The sequence below is a fragment of the Choloepus didactylus genome, chromosome 2, assembly GCF_015220235.1.
Source record: "Choloepus didactylus isolate mChoDid1 chromosome 2, mChoDid1.pri, whole genome shotgun sequence".
NCBI classification, from domain to species: domain Eukaryota; kingdom Metazoa; phylum Chordata; class Mammalia; order Pilosa; family Megalonychidae; genus Choloepus; species Choloepus didactylus.
The window spans coordinates 15,716,522-15,737,795 of record NC_051308.1 but is presented as its reverse complement, the minus strand read 5'-3'; the positions used below and the strand labels follow the sequence as shown (position 1 = coordinate 15,737,795).

The 21,274-nt window shown below is 35.5% G+C and overlaps 2 protein-coding genes across 3 annotated transcripts in view; one reads left to right on the top strand and one right to left on the bottom strand.

The window, feature by feature from the left end:
* EGLN1 (egl-9 family hypoxia inducible factor 1) overlaps nt 1-4,050 on the top strand; it is a 54,992-nt gene extending 50,942 nt beyond the window's left edge. Inside the window, exon 5 of the mRNA XM_037820913.1 lies at nt 1,055-4,050. Within this exon, the coding sequence (XP_037676841.1) occupies nt 1,055-1,119 (65 nt within the window). The 3' untranslated portion in view covers nt 1,120-4,050. The remainder of the gene's footprint in view (nt 1-1,054) is intronic.
* Nucleotides 4,051-9,624: 5,574 nt separating this feature from the next.
* SPRTN (SprT-like N-terminal domain) lies at nt 9,625-21,192 on the bottom strand. Of its 2 annotated transcripts, XM_037820907.1 has the most exons (5): nt 20,551-21,192; nt 19,316-19,415; nt 17,217-17,345; nt 14,098-14,365; nt 9,625-13,091 (listed from the first exon to the last, which is right to left on the bottom strand). In XM_037820907.1, the coding sequence occupies exons 1-5, from the start codon at nt 20,769-20,771 to the stop codon at nt 12,340-12,342; spliced, it is 1,470 nt and encodes a 489-aa protein (XP_037676835.1). In that variant the 5' UTR covers nt 20,772-21,192; the 3' UTR covers nt 9,625-12,339. The 2 variants fall into 2 exon arrangements, with proteins under 2 accessions (XP_037676835.1, XP_037676837.1); XM_037820909.1 differs by lacking the exon at nt 17,217-17,345.
* Nucleotides 21,193-21,274: the final 82 nt, after the last annotated feature.

Genomic DNA, 21,274 nt, shown 5'->3' with positions numbered 1-21,274 from the left:
TTCAGTGAGTTCAAGTATAGTCTTTAGTAATGCCATGAATACTTACTCCTTGTTTTGTCAGATTTCTTAACTCTTATTTAAAAGTGGACTTCTCTTAAGTCATCTTCATTGTTATCTTTAACCAACAAAATTATCCAAAGAATAGGAAAGTTTGAGGCAAACAAGTTGAGTAAATTATTCAAATCCAAGCTTAGTTTTTCTGTGATGATCCTTTTCAATCACAAGGATGTTTAACTCTTGGTAACTGCCTTCTAAAGGCTTCCTCTTATTTTCCCCTTAGAAGTAAATTATTATCCTTTCCTTTTTAAACTTACGTATTCTTAAGAATATCTTAGATCTTCCATGTTGAATATGGACATGAAAAAATTAATACAAAGTAGATGAATTGAAATGCCAAAATCAAAAAGTCAGAAAGGCCTGTAGATTACATACAGTGTACATGGGTCAACATACCTGTATGCATGCTGAATCTGAAGATCCTTCACTATGCCACCCCCTTGGTTTTGAACTGTTTCTCCTAGGTCAGTGGCTCTTAGTTTTCCATCCGATGGACCACTTAGCTGTCTGTTCTTTAACCCTACCTTATATCTCCAGAAGTCTGCTTGTTTTTACATTACTGATTAACTAGCTATATGTCATAAGCCATTGATAATCCCATATCAATCCTTGATAAAATATAAAAGTTGGATGTACATATAATTTCTATGTATTTTTAAAACCATTAGTTGTGGCAGAAGCCCAATAATAGCCTGTCGATGAAGCTCACACTATAATTTTATAGTAATCCACATTACTTTTAAAATAAAAAAGGAGATAAAATCATTATCTCTTTATAGAGAATGCTTTTTGCCTTTGAGGGTTTACTAATTCTAAGTAATATATTCCTCATAACAGAATTCTGAGGGTAGTGTTTGGAAGTGCTAGTGTGATAGTTCTCAGATGATGTTTGCAAAGGTGAAATATTGCCCATAATGCTAGAGAAATTAAATGGGAAGCAGTAGCAGAGGCTCTCTGGTCCTTAATGGATAATTTCTTTTTTTTCCCCCCGCTGCAGGTGAAAAAGGTGTGAGGACTGAACTCAATAAACCTTCTGATTCAATCAGTAAAGACGTTTTATAGAGCCTTTGATCCAGCAATACCCCACTTCACCTACAATAATTGTTGATGCTGTTTGTTAACTTGTGAATACAAATAAATGGGATAAAGAAAAATAGCCACCCAGGTGGCATTTTAATAAGGAAACAAAAACAACTTTTTTTGTGTTGCATCAAACAGAAGATCTTGACTGCTATGGCTTTGTACTGCATGATTGACTTCAGATCTGTGATTGCTTATGGGAAGGATATAAGCTATCAGCTGAAAATGGTATTTACATTTGGACATGAAAATAAGTGCCCTGTGTAGAATTTTTCATTCTTATATTTTGCCAGATCTGTCAGCTGAATTCATTTCATTTCTCCCTTTTTTATATGGTCAAGTTTGAATTTGGGATAATTTTTGTATGATTAGGTACAATTTGTCAAAAACAGAAAAAGAATTAGAGTATTATTCCCCAAAGTAGCATCAATCTATTTTTGTAAATCTCTTCGTACTATTAAATTTGCCCTAAAAGACCTCTTATAATGATTATTGCCAGTTACTGATGATTAATTTCTTTTTACTTAAAGTAAGAAAAGGAGCACTTTAATAACCAACTGAAATATCAGATTGTTTTGTCTCAAATCTTACACTAATTTGAACTCTTTTTAAATATTGCTGCTGTTATTTTTAGGACATTGTTAATGAAACATAACAGTAACAAAGTTATTATTTACTATAACCTTTAGTTCATGTTTTACAAGAAAAAAATACACAGTAAGAAAGGTTTATCTTTTGAGTTAAAATTTTTTTTTAATTAAAGTAACTGGCGCTAAATGAACTTGAAGTTATCCTTAGCATCAAGTTCCTAAAATAAAGGGCTTTCTTAGGCTTTCATGTGTTTCCTATAGATTTAGAAGTTAATGTCCCCATTCCTAAGACTTTTCCTTTTGCTTCCCTTCAATGGTGATTGTAATTCCAAATTTGCTATTATGGGTTTTTCCTACTAGTATGACCCATCTTTAGATCAGAACCTTGTTTCTATTGAATAGTATCAAGGGGAGATTATATATGCATTGAGACGGAAATGTGTCATTACAGGCTTAATGTTTAGTGACTCCTGTTGAGGCATTCTCCAAACATGATGCTGGCCTTTTATCCATACTGAAAGATGTATGTTTAGTTTAAAGAAACAAAAACAAAACCAAAAAAGCAAAACCAGATACTTTTATTTTTATGTTGTAAGGGTTTTCTTGTTTACTTTTCAGAAAAAGAGGGAATATTACAAAATCACACAAGACCTCCCACACTTCTGTAATGTAAGGAGTGAATTGAGATGGACGTCTTAGACTTCAGTTTCCTAAGCTCTTTAACAAAGCCCAAAAGATGAGTCCTTATTTTACATGAATTATGGGTATAAGACCTTGCCCACTTAAGTCTTCTTTCTGTATCCTTGATCACCTTTGCCAAAATAATGTGAGTGTACAGAAATATTTCTGTATATTTCAACTTATATCAGTTTTAGCATCTGTATAGTTTGTATTCAATTAGAGAACTTTTCTATGGAAAGCTCAGTAATTTTTATTAAAAGATTGCTATTGTTCATGTAAAACATGAAAAAAAAAATTTTAGTGAAACTGACAGTGTGGACTTAGCGTGGGATTAAGTATTCAGTATTGAGATCTCACTTAGGAGAACTTGCAGGAAAAAATTATAGTGTGTTGTTTTTGCTTACCCATACTCAGTTTTGTTCCACTTCCTCTCCTTCATTCCAGATAATAAAACTTAACATCTCTACAGTAAGTGCCTCTGCCAGCCCAACCCAGGAGTGCAAGTTATCTTTGCTATCTGGTCTACAGTGCAGTACATTGCATTAGGCCACAACTCAGAAGTGCTATCATTTTCGGGCTTAGTAGAAATTGTATTATGTTGATGGAAGGTTTGTTTGATTTTCAAAATGTACAGCAACAGCCTTTTAATTGGGGAGTTCCCATGTCATTCAAATGTGTACTTCATTTGTGCAGAGAATCACATTCTACTATCTGTGAGTTGTTCTTGCCAGACAGGTCTTAAATTGTGTATTTTTTTTTTTTTTGGAACAATTTATATAATTTCTTGGAGATCATTGTGAAAGGGTAAAGAAATCAGAATAGCCATTTCTTTAATAACCATTTAAAATCTATTCATTTATTGTTAGTGGGACCGTTAACTTGTCACCAATTAGGACTCTTATTTAAAACAAAATTTAAAACTATTTGTGACCTGTGTGTGTTTAATCCTGGTTAAAGATAAAGCTTCATAATGCTGTTTTTATTCAATACATTAACCAGCTATAAAACACAGACCTTTATCAATAGCAGGTAAAGAATTTCAGGATTCATATACAGATAGCCTATAAAGTCATGTAATTTGAAAAGCGGTGTTTCATTATGAAAGAACTCTCAAGTTGCTTGTAAAGCTAATCTAATTAAAAAGATGTGTAAATGTTCTTGAAAAAATTATGGTTGTTATTTTCAGCTGTGTTTTTTATTTTTAAATCCCTTATTATGCATACCATTGGCTTTCTTAACAGGTCTTTTCATCAGATAATGTGCTTTTCTATCACATCTCTATCTTAGTCCAGAACATTTAGTATTACTTTTTATAAATAATAACAAGAGAGAGAATAGTAAATATAGGGGTCTAACAATTTTCTAAACATCCTGGAGGTAATTGGACTGTCAGTGGAATCTATGAGCTCTGTGTTTGGATGCTCAACACATAGGATTTTTAAAATTATTTTAACATTCACAGTTATTGAGCATATCCATATCATCCCTCTGCCACGAAAAGGAAGGGGCATTAAGGATTTATCTCTAATTGTCATAGCTGTTCTGTTGTGTGTATGCAAGAAAGTTTAATCTTTGTGGTCATAGACTAAAGTGTAAGAGTGCTTATTATAACATGAGATCAATATAAATATTCATAAATGTTCACCTGTCTCTTGTTTTAAGTTTTTAGTGTGGTCATCTTGTTATTTTCAGGCCTATGTTAGGGAATTGGAGAATTGTATTGAAATAAAGCTGGGAGGACTACAGGAAAGGGCAGATGAGTTAGCGAATGACACTAATCCAATTAGGGTGTGTAGTAAAAAGAGCACAGGCAGAATGACAAATCTCTACTTGGTTTTGGCTTGATGACTTCATTGTGTGACCTCTGAGTCTTTTTTATCTGAAAATAAGCACAATATCTTGGAATTTATAGTTGTGTGAGACTAAAAGAAGTACAGTGTGTAAAGTAACAGTGCATTGAACATGGCAGGCCTTCAACAAATATTATCTCCTCCTTTAACAGTATAACATAATTGCAGAAGGAGAAAATGGGATTAATGAGTTTTGAATAACTATAATTTTATTAATTGTAAATGTTTATCATTTGGAAGCAGGAGTGTGTTAATCGCTTTCCTTATCATGATGAGTCTTTAGTCCATACTTGGGATTTAAATTATACTGTTGTAAGGCAGTTTGTCAGATTATTTCTGAGAGAGAGAACTATATTTTAGGTATGGACTGCAATGATTTTTCTATTTATACTATATATCTGATAATATAATTGTATATTGGATTTTTTTCAGTTAGTCTGTAAACACGCAGCAGTAAACATCCTGTCTCCATTGCTTCAAGGATAATTTTTGGACTTCTAAGGGCAGGAATATATCCCTCAGATTCTGTGCTTCATTTTTATGCAGATTCTTTTCATGATTGTCTGCAAGTAAATTTCCTCTGAAATATGGTGATGCTCATGGCTATACCATTGGAGCATTGAGACTGATAAAGGGAATGACCTCATGAACTAGAAATAGTGCCATAAGTAGAAAACACTTAAAAATAAAACACTTCACAAAGTAGGGAGAACCTAAAGAGCTGCAGGTGGCTAAAGCTCTATTTATTGAATGGCAATTTTAAACTCTGAATAAGTAATCATAAGGGTCAAAGAATTATTGGAAAAGATCTTTTCCATCATTGAGCTTAGAACTGCCAAATTTATTATATTCCTATGGTGTTGTACAAAATATCTTTACATGTTTTATCTCAGAACAGACATACAAAGTAGGCAGAGCAAATTTATCTCTACTTATAATTGAAATAGGATAGGAGAAGTGTCTTGTTCAGTGTCACATAGCTAGTAAGGGGTAGAGAGCCAGGATTTGAACATGGGTTTTCCTTTTGTTGTTGTTTGATTTTTTCTTAAACACAAAGTTAAGTGCACAAATAGCTAAATCAAATAAGGGTAGTTAAGAAAAAATAATAGTCCCCTGTGTTTTTCCCCTGAGAAAGCAAATTTCAACTCTTCTAAATGATTCTTTGGGTTTTTATCCCATTTGTTCTAAGTAACGTAATTGCATTGCAACATCTTGATTTTTTAGTATTAGGCATTATCTACTAAATTCTCCATATGAGAATTTCCAGCTCTCTTCTATCATGCACATAAACCACACTTCTGTCCCCTGATCCTCCTTATATAATTACGGTGTAATTTGGATGAGATTAATATTGTTTCTGTTATAACTCTTTATGTTATTTAAAGCTGAGGCATATACTGTAGTAAATTATGATGACTTTTATTTTCTTCCACAACCTACTTTTTCCCTTAAAGTGAAGTCTTGATTTTTCATTTGTTCTCTGTGGCTTCTAACCTCCAGTCAGGACTGGGTTGCCCCTTCTGCCTGGTGCACACTTGTCTTCTTGGGTCTCCCTCCCTTCACCATTATTCCGGAGATTCCCTTTACCGTTCTCTTGTGTTGGGTCTCCTGTTTCCTGTCTCCCGTGTCTTCCTCTTTCTTGATTTAATCCATCATTTTGGTGGAGCATGTCCTCCAATAATTCCTATGAAAGAGTGTGTGGGTGGTTAATTTTCTGAGACCAATGTCTTTATTTTACCCTCACACTATTAATAACCAGGCTGAATGTAGAATTCTAGTTTGGAAATAATTTTCCTTCAGAATTTTAAAGGCATTGCCTCGCAGGTTCTAGATTCCACCTTGGCTGCTGAAATCTGAAATCATTATTATCCCTAATTCTTTATATATAACTTTTCTCTTTAGCAGTGTATAAAATTCTGTCCCCACTGCTCTGTAATTTGATGTGTAAAAATGGACAACTCATGTGTGCCTGTTTTCAGCCAGCACATTTAAGCATTTAAACTAAATTAATGACCACAGTTTTGGAAGATTTTCTTAAATTATTTTTTTAATTGCTTTCTCTTCTCCATTTTCTCTGTTCTCTCTTCCTGGCACTCCCGTTGGGCAGACAGTGGACCTGAGTTTGATCATGCAGTTTGTCTTTTTTTTTTTTTTTTTTACTTTGGGGACCGTCTTTATTTTCCAGTTCCTCTATTGAGTGTTTCATGGCTGCGATCATGTTTTTAATTTTTAAGAGCTCTCTCATTACCTAAATAGTTTTTATATAGCAACCTATTCTTTTTAATGGATAGTATTTAATCCTTTTTTCTTGTTTTAATTTTTTATCTTTTATGTTAAAAGTTTTCCTCTGGTATCTAGTCATGAGTTTCCAAAAACCATGCAGACTAACAAGAGAGCAAATAAAGTCACCCATCACCCATGCCTGCAGCATAAGAGTTGTAAAAAAAAAACTTGTATAAGCAGAGACGTAATAATCTGAAACTAGAGCTATCTAGCAAAGTGAATAAACCGTATTGCAAAGAGGAGACGGCAAAGGGGGCCTAGCAGTAGCAGAACACAGGAAAAAAAAATCAAGAGACCCCCACTCCAAGTGATGAAAATAACTGCTAAGACTGACATGTATCAGAGCACTGGCTACTGGGGTATCAAAAAGAAGGGTTTTGAAAATTGATGCAACTTAACATGGCTCTTTGGGTGAGATCTCTCTTGGAGATTTGATGATAAAGTGAAAGAAGAAAGCAAGGATCCTGCAGAGGGGAAAGAAGAACAAAATAAAATCAGAAGACTCCAACCCCTCCCACTTATCTTTTTCACACACACACATACACAAAGTGCCATCTAAAAAAAAATCCCTCCATTTCTCTATACCAACAAAAAAGAGAGCACTTTTGTATCAAGAAACCTGATAAGCAACACAAACCCCTCACCCCTGCTTATGTAGGATCAACTGTGTTTGCAAGTCAAAGACAATAAAATATTTCAAAATGAGCAGAAAAAGGCAGACATCCAAAACAGCTACTTTAAGGAAAAAAAAAAAAAAGAGAATCTGCAGGTAAGATGAATATTCTCCCCTCAACCATAACATGGAAAACTGTAATCACACCCCAGCCTGAATTAAATATCCTTATCTCTAAATATTATATGTATATAATATATTAAATATATTTTGCATATATAAAAATTAACACCCAAAGTCAGAAATGCAAAACCCTCAGAAATAGGAAAAAAAAAAAAAAAAAAAAAAAAGGAAAGTGTGAAGGGTTGTAACTTGTTAGAGTTTAAAAAAAGACAAAATTATGTGTTACATTAGGAATGGACACACACACATGAATTATGATACACTTTTTTAGAAATTCAGTTTTGCCCATATACCACCCTATTTCTTAAATTCAGTTTTATGATATATTTTTAAACAATGAAATATACAGCAATGAGAATGAACAATCTACAGATACATGCAACAATACAGATGATGCTCACAGATAACACTTAAGAAAAAGAAATAACTCCATTCTCCCCTTGGAGACCCTATGGAGGATCCATCATCTTACTTTATAAATGAGTTGTGGGAAACAATTTAATATATAAACCATTTGTGTGTGTATGTTATGTTTATGTTTAGCCACACATTTATATATTTATCTATTGAATTGTTTTCAATGTATTCAAATCCGTAAAGGAATCCTGTGAGGAACTTTTTTTTAAAGCCAACTACCTTCCCAGTTTCTTTTATGTAAATCCAGATTTCCATACATTTAGTTTCAAGGAAAGCTTATAACCTGGAAATGATGTGGGACTTAAAACTATTCTAGCTTGAAAATACACTTAATCGTTTATTCTTCAGAGAAGTATAAAGAAGAATCCGTATTCTAAGGTGTTTTCGCAAAGGCGTGAAACAATCGGACTTGAGAAATGCCTAGCCATTTTGTTCACTTAACACCAAGAATCTAAAAAGTAACTGTTTGCTGGATTAGACCTCTCATGAAGGGGCAAAGGACATAATTCATGTCCTAGGGAGCTTTCAGACTAGTCTAGATGAAGTAGAGCAAAGAGGTAAGTGTTAGACATATTCAGAGTAGTAGTACTGTAATTTTAAAAAATAGAGAAGTATTGCCTTGTCTGGAAGCCTCCCTGTGGGGCATTACCAGGTTTTCCCAGATCTGGGTACTGGTTTCTTTCTTGCTGTAGAAGGAGGTGTTTAGTGTAGAAAGTGAAATGAAAATCATTTTGGGGAGATTAAGATGGCCTGTAGATCAGTCCTCGTTTGAACAAGCAAACATACTTTGCCTGCTTTGTTGCCTTATAGTACTTGAGATCATAACCTGTTCTTCCTTTTCCATGAATCAGAACTGGCAGTAATAGCTTCAGTTGTTGGCAAGTTTCTCTCTTGCTCCTTTGGCTTGACGTTGCCCTTTTTTCCCCAGAGAAATTTAGCTTATCAAGAGCACCACCTAGTGTTGACTAAGTAGGACGGAAAACCTCTTGGTAGCTTTAACATCAAGACTGAAGAAAGCAAACAGCCTCTTGTTTCTGTGCTACGTTATTATACAACATGGTAAATTTTAATGATCTTAAGAAGATCCTCACATCTCTTTTCATTCAAAGCATATGTGAGTCACAGGTAATCATATTCAAAAAAAAAAAAAAAAAGATGCCAGAGCTAATCTCCACATCTCATCCTTTTCTAATTTCAACTCCCTAATCAATTTAATTTGTAATAGTTGTCATATTAGTTTCACTTGGCAAAAAATTGCTAAAAAGGCAGCAAACAGCCCGCAACAACAAAACAAAAACTGAAATAAAGAATAAAAGGAAACTATTGGCCCCTTAATAATAACAGAATTAACAAATTACGAAGTGTTCAGTTTTGTTTTTCAGAACAGCCCACAGGCACAGGATCCCAGCTAGGTACTAGTTTTCCGGAAGATACAGCTGTTTCACTTCTTACTTTTTAAATCCTGCAATCTTTGGAAAAAAATCTCAATTTTGGGACAATGCGATAAATGGATAGTATAGAAATTTTTCTCATGGTATTTTCCCAGTCACCTTAGAATTTCCATTTAAGATATGCAATTATACTCTACCACAGCCAAAAAAAAAGTTTTGATGTGTAATCTTAATTTTAAAAAACATCTTAGTTTTTATAGAAATAATCTAACCCTCTTTTCCCTTCAACATTCCTCCCCAAAATGCCTGCTTTTAAGCACTTAAAAGGTTGAACTGGAACTATCAGCTCTGCTATTAAGGTAGGAATTTGCTTTAAAAGGAAAACGTAAACTGAACCAAAAAGAAAGAAAGAAAGAGAAAAAGAAAGAAAAAGAAAAAAAAAAAAACTATTCCTTTGATAAAATAGAGATGACTTCAGATTTGGTGTGTGTGTATGTTCGGGGCGGGGGGGGTTAACAGAATCCTTAGGGTGCATATTTTCTCAAAGGTTTTCTTAAACTTTTAATTTTGAAATAACTTCAAACTTACAGGACAGTTGCAAATGAGGTTTAAAAATAAACCCTTTTCAGAGAACTCCAATCTACCCCAGCCCACCCCCAGATACTCAGATGCACCAGTTTTAAAATCTTCAACGAGGTAAGGCCTCTCAAAAGTTTTTTTTACATGGATGAAGTAAAGGTTTATTTAATCCCAATTTAAAAATTAAATTTCCATTTTCTTACCAGCTGACAGATATTTCCATCATCCCCTAGAAATTAACACCATCTCCTCCTGATTTTGCCACCTAAATATTTCTCAACCCATCCTCTACTCTCCATCCCTGCCACTGCCATTCCTCCTAGAAATCTATACTGCCCCAGAAGATTCAATCAAAACTCATCTGAATGTGTTCTTCTAGCTCAAAAACCTTTACAAGCCCACTGCCACCACCCCACACTCCAGTCAACGTAATTATCCTCAGGCACTACACAAACTGGACATTAAAGTGAAGAACATAATAGATACAGTCCCTGCCCTCGAAATTCTTAGCTAGGTCTGTCATCTCTGCAATCCTACTCCTTTTGCCATTTTACCCCTTCACACTTTACACTCTATTTACATGGAACAGATTATAGTTCTCCCAGTAGAACATGCCTTTTGGTGCCTTTTTGTATTATTTTTCTTTGCAACACCCTTTCCCCCTTCTATACCAGGCTACCTCTACTCACCCTAGAAGATTCAACTTGGATGTTGTCTCCAAGAAAACCCCAGACTATGCTAATTATCCTCCCTTAAATTCCTACAGCACTAAGCAGAAATCCCAGCACAGCACTTACCAAGTTCTATTGAATTAATCTGTTTTTGTCTCACTTCCCAACCAGGCTATAGCACTCCTTGAGGAATGGACTGTCTTACTTACCTTCATTGCCCCCAGAGTCTTGTTGCAGTCTTGTGCTCAAAAAATGTTTACACATAATTTGTTGAATTGAATTAGAGAAAATCATCCTCTATGAAAGTAAAAACTACATATGTTCAAAATAACACATTTAAATAGCCATTTACCTATAAATAAATATTTATTAAATACCATTTTTAAACTTCATGTTTAAGAAATATCAAAACTTGTGGACAACCAACCAGGTAAGCTAAAATTAATTAAAAGGACTGACAATAGAGTTAAAATGCTGAACATTGCTGGTAAGAGTGTAAACTGGCAACATTTACTAAAGCTAAACATAAATATCTCCTGTGACCCAGCAATTCCATTACTGGGTATATACCCAGTGGAAATGAGTACTTTTGCCCCCCCAAACATTACGAGAATGTTCTTCGCAGCATTATTCATAATAGCCCCAAACTGGAAACAATTCAAATGTCCATTAATATTTGAATGAATGAATAAATTCTGGTATATTTATAGAAATATTATAGAGCAATGAAAAAGCAGAAACTTCTCTTACACTTAAAAAGATAATACCTTTATGAAGTTCAAAAACAGGCTAAACTAATCTATGGTGATGAGAGATCAAAACAGTGGTTACCTTTAGTGGTGGTGGGTATTGTCTGGAAAGAGGCACCTGAGGGAGGAAATGATCCCGGTAGTAGTCAAGCAGGTGAACACTACCTGAAAGTTTCCCTATTTGTACACTTAAGATGTGTGCACCTTACAGTATGTTCAAGTTACACTGCAATAAACTTAAGAAAAAAGAAAACTTGTGAGCAACTAAGGTCTTGGGAATATGCCAACATGCTAGAGGTGCAGCTGGCAGACAAAAAGCAAGCAGATAAAGTATCTTATCAATAACATGGAAAAGAACATTTTTAAAAAGAAATACACTCTTTGAAATGCACAGATGGTATTCCATTAATTATAATAGTTCCAAATTTGGTTTAAGGTTCATAATACTGTTTCCATATAACAGTCCACTGTTACATAAATTAGGCAACTTTTCTATATCGAATATACCAGTTATACTAATCAGCACTGAGTTTTAACCACCCACTTTGCTAAATTTTGAGAAAATAGCTAAACTCAATTTAAGATCTGCCATACAGGATTACAGTATCTATGTTACCAGTAATATCTCAACAGAAACTTCCTCATCTACTTTAACCTGAAATCTGCTGCCACTTTTCAGTGAAGATGGAACAAAGAAATAAAATTCTTTAAAATTTAGAAAATATACTTCTTGTTAAGATTTTTTGGGAAAAGTTGAGTACCCTATAACAACTAATATACTTCATACTCTAGGACTGTGTTTTGGTCACCCTGTCTGATACTAGTTCTGGGAATGAGTTTTAATATAGTTAATAAAGAGATATTCAGTTTAACCCAATACCTGACAGGATTCCTCATAGTAATGTTTTGAGGAGGGTACACAAATAAAAAGATTAACAGATTTAAAAACCTTTGAGAACAAGAAAGGATAAAAGAATCTAAAAATAATAAACATATACAGGCAAAACAACTTCTGGGCTACAGTGTATGTAAGGCAAGAGTGAATATAGCACCCTGAGAAAATTTTTTTAAATGACAGTCTCATATATATACCAGAACATTTTCTATCAGTTGTGTGAACATTATAAACTACAACTCTTAGTAGGTTATAACCTACAGGCGGTATGTGAGATCCATTCATTTTTCAAAGACGTTTTCAACTTTTGACTTTGATACTTCCGCGTGCAAGGCACCAGTCCAAGTGCTCATTAATTTGAGACTCCAGAACTTCATTCTGACACACAGGACAATTAACCATTTTGTTCTGGCTGGATGAACTACCGGAATTCTGAGCTGAGGTTGCAGGAAATGAACTATACTGTAGATCATTACCACCACTTTGCGTTGGCTCTTTCTTGATAAAAAAATTGGCAAAAACATTCTTGTCTTCTAGCCTGGGTCGTTTACTTGGCAATTTATCTTCAGACCCACTCACATCCTGGGATGCAGTCACGGATGTCGATTCCATTGCTCTTAAAGAATTTCTTAGGGATATCTTAGAAGATGTAACCCTTCTCAGAGAACTAAAAGGAACTGAACTTTTAGTGGTATCACCAGCTGTTAAGTCTTTCACTGGAGATCCATTCACACTTCTGACAGCCTTTTGGTTTGCAACTGATACTCTAGGAAAGTAGTTACTTAAAACACTTTGGTGACTGGAATTAAGAACAGGGGAGACTACATGAGAAGTTTTTTTACTTGAACCATTCTGTTCAAATTTCACTTCAATTTTAGAATTTGGTCTTAGAGGATTTACTGAATGGTCTTGACTCAAAAGTTCCTGTGTTCTATTAATGGCATGTGAGGGGATAAATTTCCCAGATGAAGGTGCATTGCTTGTTTCTCCTAGAACATATCCTTTCCCACTAAAAGGGATTAACAGCTGTGTCTCACCTCTGTTTGGTTTACCTGCAAAATAAGCAAATAAGATTTTTTCCTTGACTCAAAATTAATACAGTAACAAATACAGTAACAAATAGTAACTCTTTCAAAATGCTATTTTATTCTAACTTAAATCCCTGTAATAACAACATATTGTTATTGTGAGTAATCTTCAGAAGTCAGAGCTCTGGTATTGAAAGAATATGAAGGATAAAAAAAAATTCTCTCATATTTAGATAAGAAATTCTACGATGCCAAAGGCCAACAGCAAAATAACTTTTACTTTGAAAACAGCTTAGTATCCTTTAAATTTAGTTTCACATGGAAAAAATCTGCTACTGCATTCATATCTTTCCTCCTACTCACAAAAATGACATACTATCTCCAGAAAAATTTTTTGAGAGCTCCTTGACTTACTTAACATGTCAGATTTGAAAAATACAGCTTATTTTCCTGGATTGTATCACATCAAACCAACAAGTTCACAAGGGAAGAAGAATCAACTTCAGTAATCTGGTTACGTCCTGAAAAGGCAGTAAATGAACTTCATGGGAAAGGGATAAATCTTGAAGACAAAGTACTGACAAGTAAATGTCATATCCTTTTCCCATTCTTCTCCCAACACAAATACATACTTCAATAGCAGAAGTCACTTGGATAGAATCCAACCGATAGGAAGGGGTGTAGTTAGGACTGACATTCCGGTTATTGTTATTTGAATTATGTTTTAAGTTTGACAATCTTTCTGCCTTCTGTTTCCTATTAACTCAGTGAAAGTCAAGATAGGGAAAGGAACTTTACCTCAAATATTATCATTGGAAACTATTTCTACTTTTATTCATTTATATATAGAGCAAAGTATATTTTCCTACCATCATTTCATGAACAACAGTTTTTCTTAAATCCACACTTGAAAACTTCTGAACTAAAAACCATCTTTACTCTTACCCTAATACCAGTTCCCTAAAGGACAGTACTGTCTTTAAATCATAGCTGTGTCATGAAACAGCTGGAAGAATATACATCAAAGTACCTTTATTCTCTGTTGCTGACAATGGGTGCTTTTCTAGTTTCATCTTTCCTTTGCCTTTTTTTATATAGTTCTCTGGCTCCTTGATTTTTATGTAACTGCCACCACAAGTTTTCTGGTGCTCAGCCCACCAATAGTCATGAGCAGAGGGTGCCCTGTTAGTAGCCCGCTTTACGTAGCCAAAATAAGGTTTTCTGTATTGACAGGGTCCATTGCAGCGCCACCAATGCCGACGATATTCATCCACTTCATCATGAAAAGTATGGTATACCTGGGTTGAGAGAGAATTTTATTAAAATATTTATATGAGCAGACTTTCGGGGTTTGTTTTTTTGTTGTTGTTGCTGGTTTTTGAAACTTTCCCATTTCCTAGAGCTTTCTTAAAAGTATTTTGGGAAAGGCGGCATCTATATTTAGCTTCTTACAAAACTTCTTTTTAATGGGAAACAGGAGCAGTTAGTATTTCTTAAACTGTATAAAGGTAGAAAAATGTGACATTAGAAGACAAAAACTTTTTACAAGAATCAAAATCAAACTCTATGAATGCTAGCAGTTATAGAAGCCAAATTTTAAAACAATCAAAAATTAGGATAAAGACAAATTTTATGTAACACCATAGTAAATAAGAATCATTCCCACTTCTATATTGAAATTTTCCCTATAAGAAACAATACCAAAGGGTTCTGAAGGACTAAACTATTTCCTATAAATGCATGACCCTAACAACAGAAATGTAATTATCTTAACGAAGCCTTTGCTAAACTCCTGAACAGAATGTTTTTCTGGTTCTCTGCATTCTTGCAGCTCTTTGTTCTTGTCTCTGTAATAACCCTTATAAGGAAACATTTTATTTGTTTATAAATGTGTTTCTCTTACCAGATTGAAAAGCTCGCCAGGATTCTAAAGTTTTCATCTTTGTCTCCTTAACAGCTAATATAGTGCTTGGCACAGTTGAGAGGCTCAATAAGGATTTGCTGTCTGAGTGAATGAAAAGGTTCATTCGCTGCGTCAAATACAATTCTCTGTAAATGAGCTTTCCAATATTTAAGCAGGATGGTTTTTTCACCCTTGCAATGAAATCTTATTTCGAAGCTAAGTAGAAACAGATAGAGGGCGTATTCTTCCACTGAAAGGAGGGCTAACCTCCCACCATGGTGACCTGAGGATCACAGAGCACCACTTAAAACTCACTACTCCCAAATGATCATGCACACCTTTTTCTTCTGGCCCCTCAATGGAACATTACTATTTAAGATAAAGAGCACTTGTATGTAAGATAGTTTTTAACCAAAGGCATTTAACTTTCTAATAAACTCCCTATGTGGGAAAGAATGATAAGCTTTTTTTAAGTCTATAGATAGATGATGGTTCTATATTAACTATCTCTCCATCACAAACAAAAAATATCTATTACTTGGCAAGCATGCAAATAATCCACATTATGTTAGATGCCAAAGAGACTGAAGGACAAAGGTTTTGGGACAAAGAACTAAATGAGATCCTGCCCTCTCTATTTATGTTCAGAACTCTCTTAATTCACTGGCAAAAAAAAAAAAAAGGCAGGGAATTGGATCTGCTTTACTTCCAAATCCTATTATACTTATGGCTTGGGACTATGACACCAAACAATGTAGTCACTAAAATAAAATTGCTCTACAATGTGAAACTGGATACCCTGTGGAGTTCGTTATAACAGGATGCAACCTGTAAAAGCAAGGGGTGTTCACTCTATAAAACCTCCCCTAAATAAAACACACACTCACAACCAAGATAAAAGAATGCATCCTCTCCCAACTGAACAGTAGGAAATACACTGGGGATTTGCTTAAACTGTAAATTCTGATGATTAAACTACAAATTTTTTACACTCCATAATTCTTTTTGCTAATCTGGATTTTACATCTGATTATTATTAGCGTGGGCCATTTTCCTGATGTTGAAGTAACTGTGCATCCAATAATTAAATGAGCTCTCTAGAATATTAAAGAAAAGAGTAATACATGGAGGGTTAGCATTTTACATTTTCTATCACACTAGTCTTTATCACTTTTTGAAGGAAACAAATACCCAACTACACTACAGAATTGAACCTATGTAGGAATTAATAATTCCATTTGGTTCTATTTGATTCCATATTTGTTAAACTCCTGTAAGGATACTTATACATTCTGGCACAAAAAAAGATTAGTCTTCAGAGGTCTTTAAGTAGAATACAGGATTTTAAGAAGTTAAATATCTGCTGAGGAAATTCAAAGGAGGGAGAAGTCATATCCCACTGGAAAGATGAAGGGCATTTTGACAGAAAACAGAGGAAATGGCGCATTTTAGGGAGGGGATATATGAGGAAAAGCATGGAAGTGAAAAGTTCAGTTACACAGGAACACAACACAAGCAGGGGAGTTCTGAGAGGTAGGAAAAAAGGAACAATAAGGTTATCTTCCAAAATTAAAATAATAATAAAAACAACTAATATTTAATTAGTGCTCAAACTGTGCTAAAATGCTCTGCATGTATTTTCTCCTTTAATCCTTATAAGGAACCAATAAATAGGTATTGTTATTCCCATTTTAAAAGTGAGGAAAATGAGGCATAGAAGAACTAAGTAGGTCACAGTTAATAATTGATGGATCCAGGATTTGAACATAAGAAATCTGCTTCCTCAGGCTTCTTTAGCCCTAGGCTAACACTGCCTCCTATAACATTATGCTAAGATATTTGTTCTTAATTCTATGGTCAATGTGGAATCAAAGAAGACTTCTGATGAAAAGACTGACATATGAAATGGTAGCAGAATATAGGATGGATTGAAGGAGACTATAATAAGGAAACAAAGTTAAGAGACAATTGATAAGAGTCCAGAAGAGAAGTATTACAGGCCTAAAATAACCACTATACATAAAATGTTAACCTAAATGACATCAGAGGCCTCAAACAAAATTCTGATTTTGCTGCCATTCTACTATGTGGTCCTAGATAAATTAATCAGCTTCCCTAGGCCTGAAGATTGTGGCTGAAAATCCTCAAAGATACTTATTTCTACCCAGTTTTCTATTTTTAACTAAATCTCCCAGGAGTTATCTCAACAAACAAGTACTAAGTATCGTAAGCATGTCTTAATATACCGTTATATTGGCTCCTGTCAGGCGGTTGATGCGATGCATGTGTTTACAAAACTCTGGACCATGCCCTTCCCGGTCCTTATCATTATTAGTGACAAATAAGTAGGCATGTATCATTTCATGCAAGAGGGTCTGAAATAGAAAACAATCAAAAGAATTTGTAACAGCACTTCAGAAAATAAAAATGTTCAGTTGCATCGTCTTACTCTACCTGGAGGTCTTAATCTTCTTTGAATCACAGGCTCCTTTCAGAAACTGATAAAAGTCATGAACCATCTTGCCAGAAAAAACTATATATGCACACATTCACAAAACTTTGCAAATGCTATCCAAAGCTCCACAGAACTCAGTTTAAGAACTCCCTATTCTGAGAAAGCTTTTTAACTATGAATCAAAATCCTGAAGAAAAGACTGATGAATTCAACTACATAAAAATTTTAAAATTCTGTATGGGAAAAAAAAAATCATAATTAAACTGAAAAATGAAACTAGAAAAAACATGTGTAACTCTCATCACAGCCTGACTATTAACCCCCTATTATGTACAAAGCTAAAATCAACAGGGAAATGACAAACAACCCAGTTTTAAAATGGGCAAAGATCATGGACAGTTCACAGAAAAGGAAATATAAATGACATAAACATATCAAAAGATGCTCAAACTCATAAAAGAAATGCAAATTAACACTACCCTAGGATACCATTTCTTGCTTATCAGGCTCTAATGTTTGATACTGTTAGTAAAGCTATAGGAAAATAAACACTCCCACACTTAACTGGTGGGAGTGCAAAATGGTATCAGCCCTAAGGAGGAAAATTTGGTAACATCTGACAAAATTTAAAATGCACGTATCCTTTGGCCCAGTGATACCTAGACTGGTATGAAAAGATCTTCTGTACAAGGTGTATTCATTGTGGCATTGTTCATAATGGCAAAAGACTGATATAACTCAAGTGTCTAGATACAGGGGACTGGCTGACTGTACGATGGAACATACACAAAATGGAATTCTATACAGCTACAAAAAAGAATGAAAATGATCTCTACGAAATGATTGGGAGGAAGGTACAGATTGTATTGTTTTAATGAAAAAGGCAAGGAACGTAAGAGTCTACATAATACTTTTTGTGTAAGAAGTTGTGCAATATGGCATGGGGGGAAGAAGTAGATATAAATATTTGCAAAATAGAACAAGGAAAAAATATGAGAAACTAGTACCAACAGTTCCCTATAGGGGGTGGGAAGATCAGAATGGGGGAAGGGCAAGAGTAGGATCAAGATTTCTCTGTGAATAACTTTCTTTGGTTTTGGGGTTTTGAATCATGTAAAACGAATCACGTAAAAATTTAAATCAAACAAAAAAACCATTCTTCATACCATACAAATTTTTTTTTAGTGAAAATCATATAGGTCTTCAAAAGCATACCATTTTTATAATCCTTTTTTAAAAAAAGAAGTTCCATCAGAAGAACTAGGCTGGCATTAATGAACTTTTTAGTCTTTTGAGAGAATCAAATATTTTATCTTGGTCATTATGAAAATATCCCTTTTTGAATTATTAGCTGTCTCTCTCAAAATGAACTTGATTTTTCAAGTAAATGACACGCTATCAAAACCCATTCTACATTTCAAAAGTTTCTTAACATTCCAAAATAATGTTAAACAACTATTCTTACACTTTGTGCTCCCAGCTCAGCTAGGTGTCCTGGGATGACAACACTGTGGTGGTTGGATAAAATTTGCATGTCAAAGCAGGAAGATTTGGATCTTAAGCTTTTTTTTTTCTCCTGTGCTTCTAAATGTGCAACTTAAACCAGTTACTTAACCTCTCTGAAACTTAATTTCCTCATTTATAAAAATGACAACACAAACTGAACATCAACAGGGTTGCTGTAAAGATCAAGTGAGATAATATATCTTAAAGCCTTTTGTAACTATGAAGCACTATAAAAAAACATAAGGTAACTACCATTATTATGTAACACACAAATAGAACTGCAGAGGGGAAAGTGATTTTTGCAAAACGCACAAATTCACAGTAGTCTAAATCGCTGATAAGCATTTCTAAATTACTGAAGAATCAGGTTTATGCAAAGACTACCTCTATAAGATCCTTTCTTGGTCTCAATTTTAAAAGCGGTTCACTGAGACGGATGGAACACATTCCACCACTTCCTTCATAGCTGCATACCCCAGCACACCTGGAAAACAACCACAAAAATTTGTTACTGCACTAAATACACACCAAAAGGAACACATGAAAGAGCAAATCCTTATACATTCCTGGGCAGTTTACACTAATAGAACTCTACTGCCAGATGACTTTCTTGAAAATATACCATCTTTGTTATGAGATGTTAACATTTCACCCCAGTTAGGGAGACAAGTGAACAGTTGTGGCTTCCCTACCCTAGCTAGGCTGCAACAGCTCAAATAAGATGATCCTGCTCATCTACTTCCAGTCTCCTCCCTACAAGCTGTAATCAGTCTCTGGTGGCAACAGGCAGACACAAACTCCAGTAGCACATCTCCAAAATTATAATAGCTTATATGAAAGATAGTTGTACTTTAAGTACAATTTGAAATAATATCTTATGGTAGGTTACGTGTGTTAGCAATTTAAAAAGATGCAAACCGCATCCTAAACTTAATTCCTTTCATATGCAGGAGTAAATAATTATTTCAAATGCTAATTGAGCTGTTGCAGCCTGGCTAGGATAGGGAAGCAGCTACTGTTCACTTCTCTCCCTAACTGGGCTGAAATGTAAACATCTCATAACAAAGACGATATAGTTTCAAGAAAGTACAAAAGGAATTCTTTTAAAGGCACCACTGACGATTGCCTGGGCCAGATACAGACAAACGTCCACTCCTTCTCCATTCCAACACATGAATTCACAACTAAGTGGTGGTATCTGAGTTCTTCTACTCAGAAGAGGACAACACATATCCTTTGGAGGCTTCTCTGCGTCCTCATTATTTTTAATTACAGGCAGACTTCGGTTGCTCCTTCCTCCTCGGTCCTAAAGCGCCACCATAAGACAAATCAGAAATGTGTTAACTTATTTTCAAGTGAGGTGAGTTCCAAAAAAGAGTCCTTTTCTCTTATTTCCCAACGTAATGTAGCATTGGGGGAAGGCGGGGCTCAGAGCTTTCTTCAAGTTGCTTGAGCGAAAGACAGGGTAAGAAAGGGAGAAATACACTAAAGAGCTGCTTGGTCTAGAACCAAACCCCCTCGATTAAGTCCCCTGAGACCATCAGGGCTGAGAAAGAAGAGAATCCCAAGGTTCGAAGCAGCCAAAGACCCTCTTGCCCACCCTGGGACTAGTGACTCACAGGGTCATGCGCATGCTCCATTTCACCTCTACGGCCTCCAGCTGGCCCCAGAAGAACCGATCGTTGAACTGCACAAACAGGGCCTGCAAATCTGGGGTGGGGTCCACCAGCTCCCACGACGCGTCCACTAGCGACAAGGGCTGCGGGGCCTTATCGCGCCCCGCGATCTGCAAGTCCCACTCCTCCTGAAGCTGTAGCGCTAACACCAAGTCCTCGTCCATCGCTGCCAGGAGCTCAGAGCAGGGACTCGCCGAGGTTAAACCGCTCCCAGGACAGGCCGAGACTTCCAAGTCCTCGCAGGCTCCAAGGGCCCTAGTCTAGCTCCTAGGAGATACCGGCTCCCAGGCTGCTCTGGGGTTATCCTACCAAACTTGCGAGAATTCAGGCAAAACTGGCTTGAGAACGAGAATTAAGCTTGGACCAAACGTCGAAGCCGAGATTTGGGGACTGAAAAAAAAAACAACTAATATGACACCTCCTACTTGCCGCAAAACTTGGGTTTTCAGGACTCTGCTCAGAGGAAGGGTTCCGGAAGCTGATAAGTTACTGTCTTTAGATTCCCTGGACTTGGCCCATAATTTCAAACACCCCAAGTCACACGAATCCATGCGCAGTACCTACATGCCTCCGCCCTGCCTTCACTTCCGCAACAGCGAACTCGGCGCAGGCACGCTAAGCAGCTGGCTTTTCTACGCAGGCGCACTATGTGCGCGCGCGCGCGCGC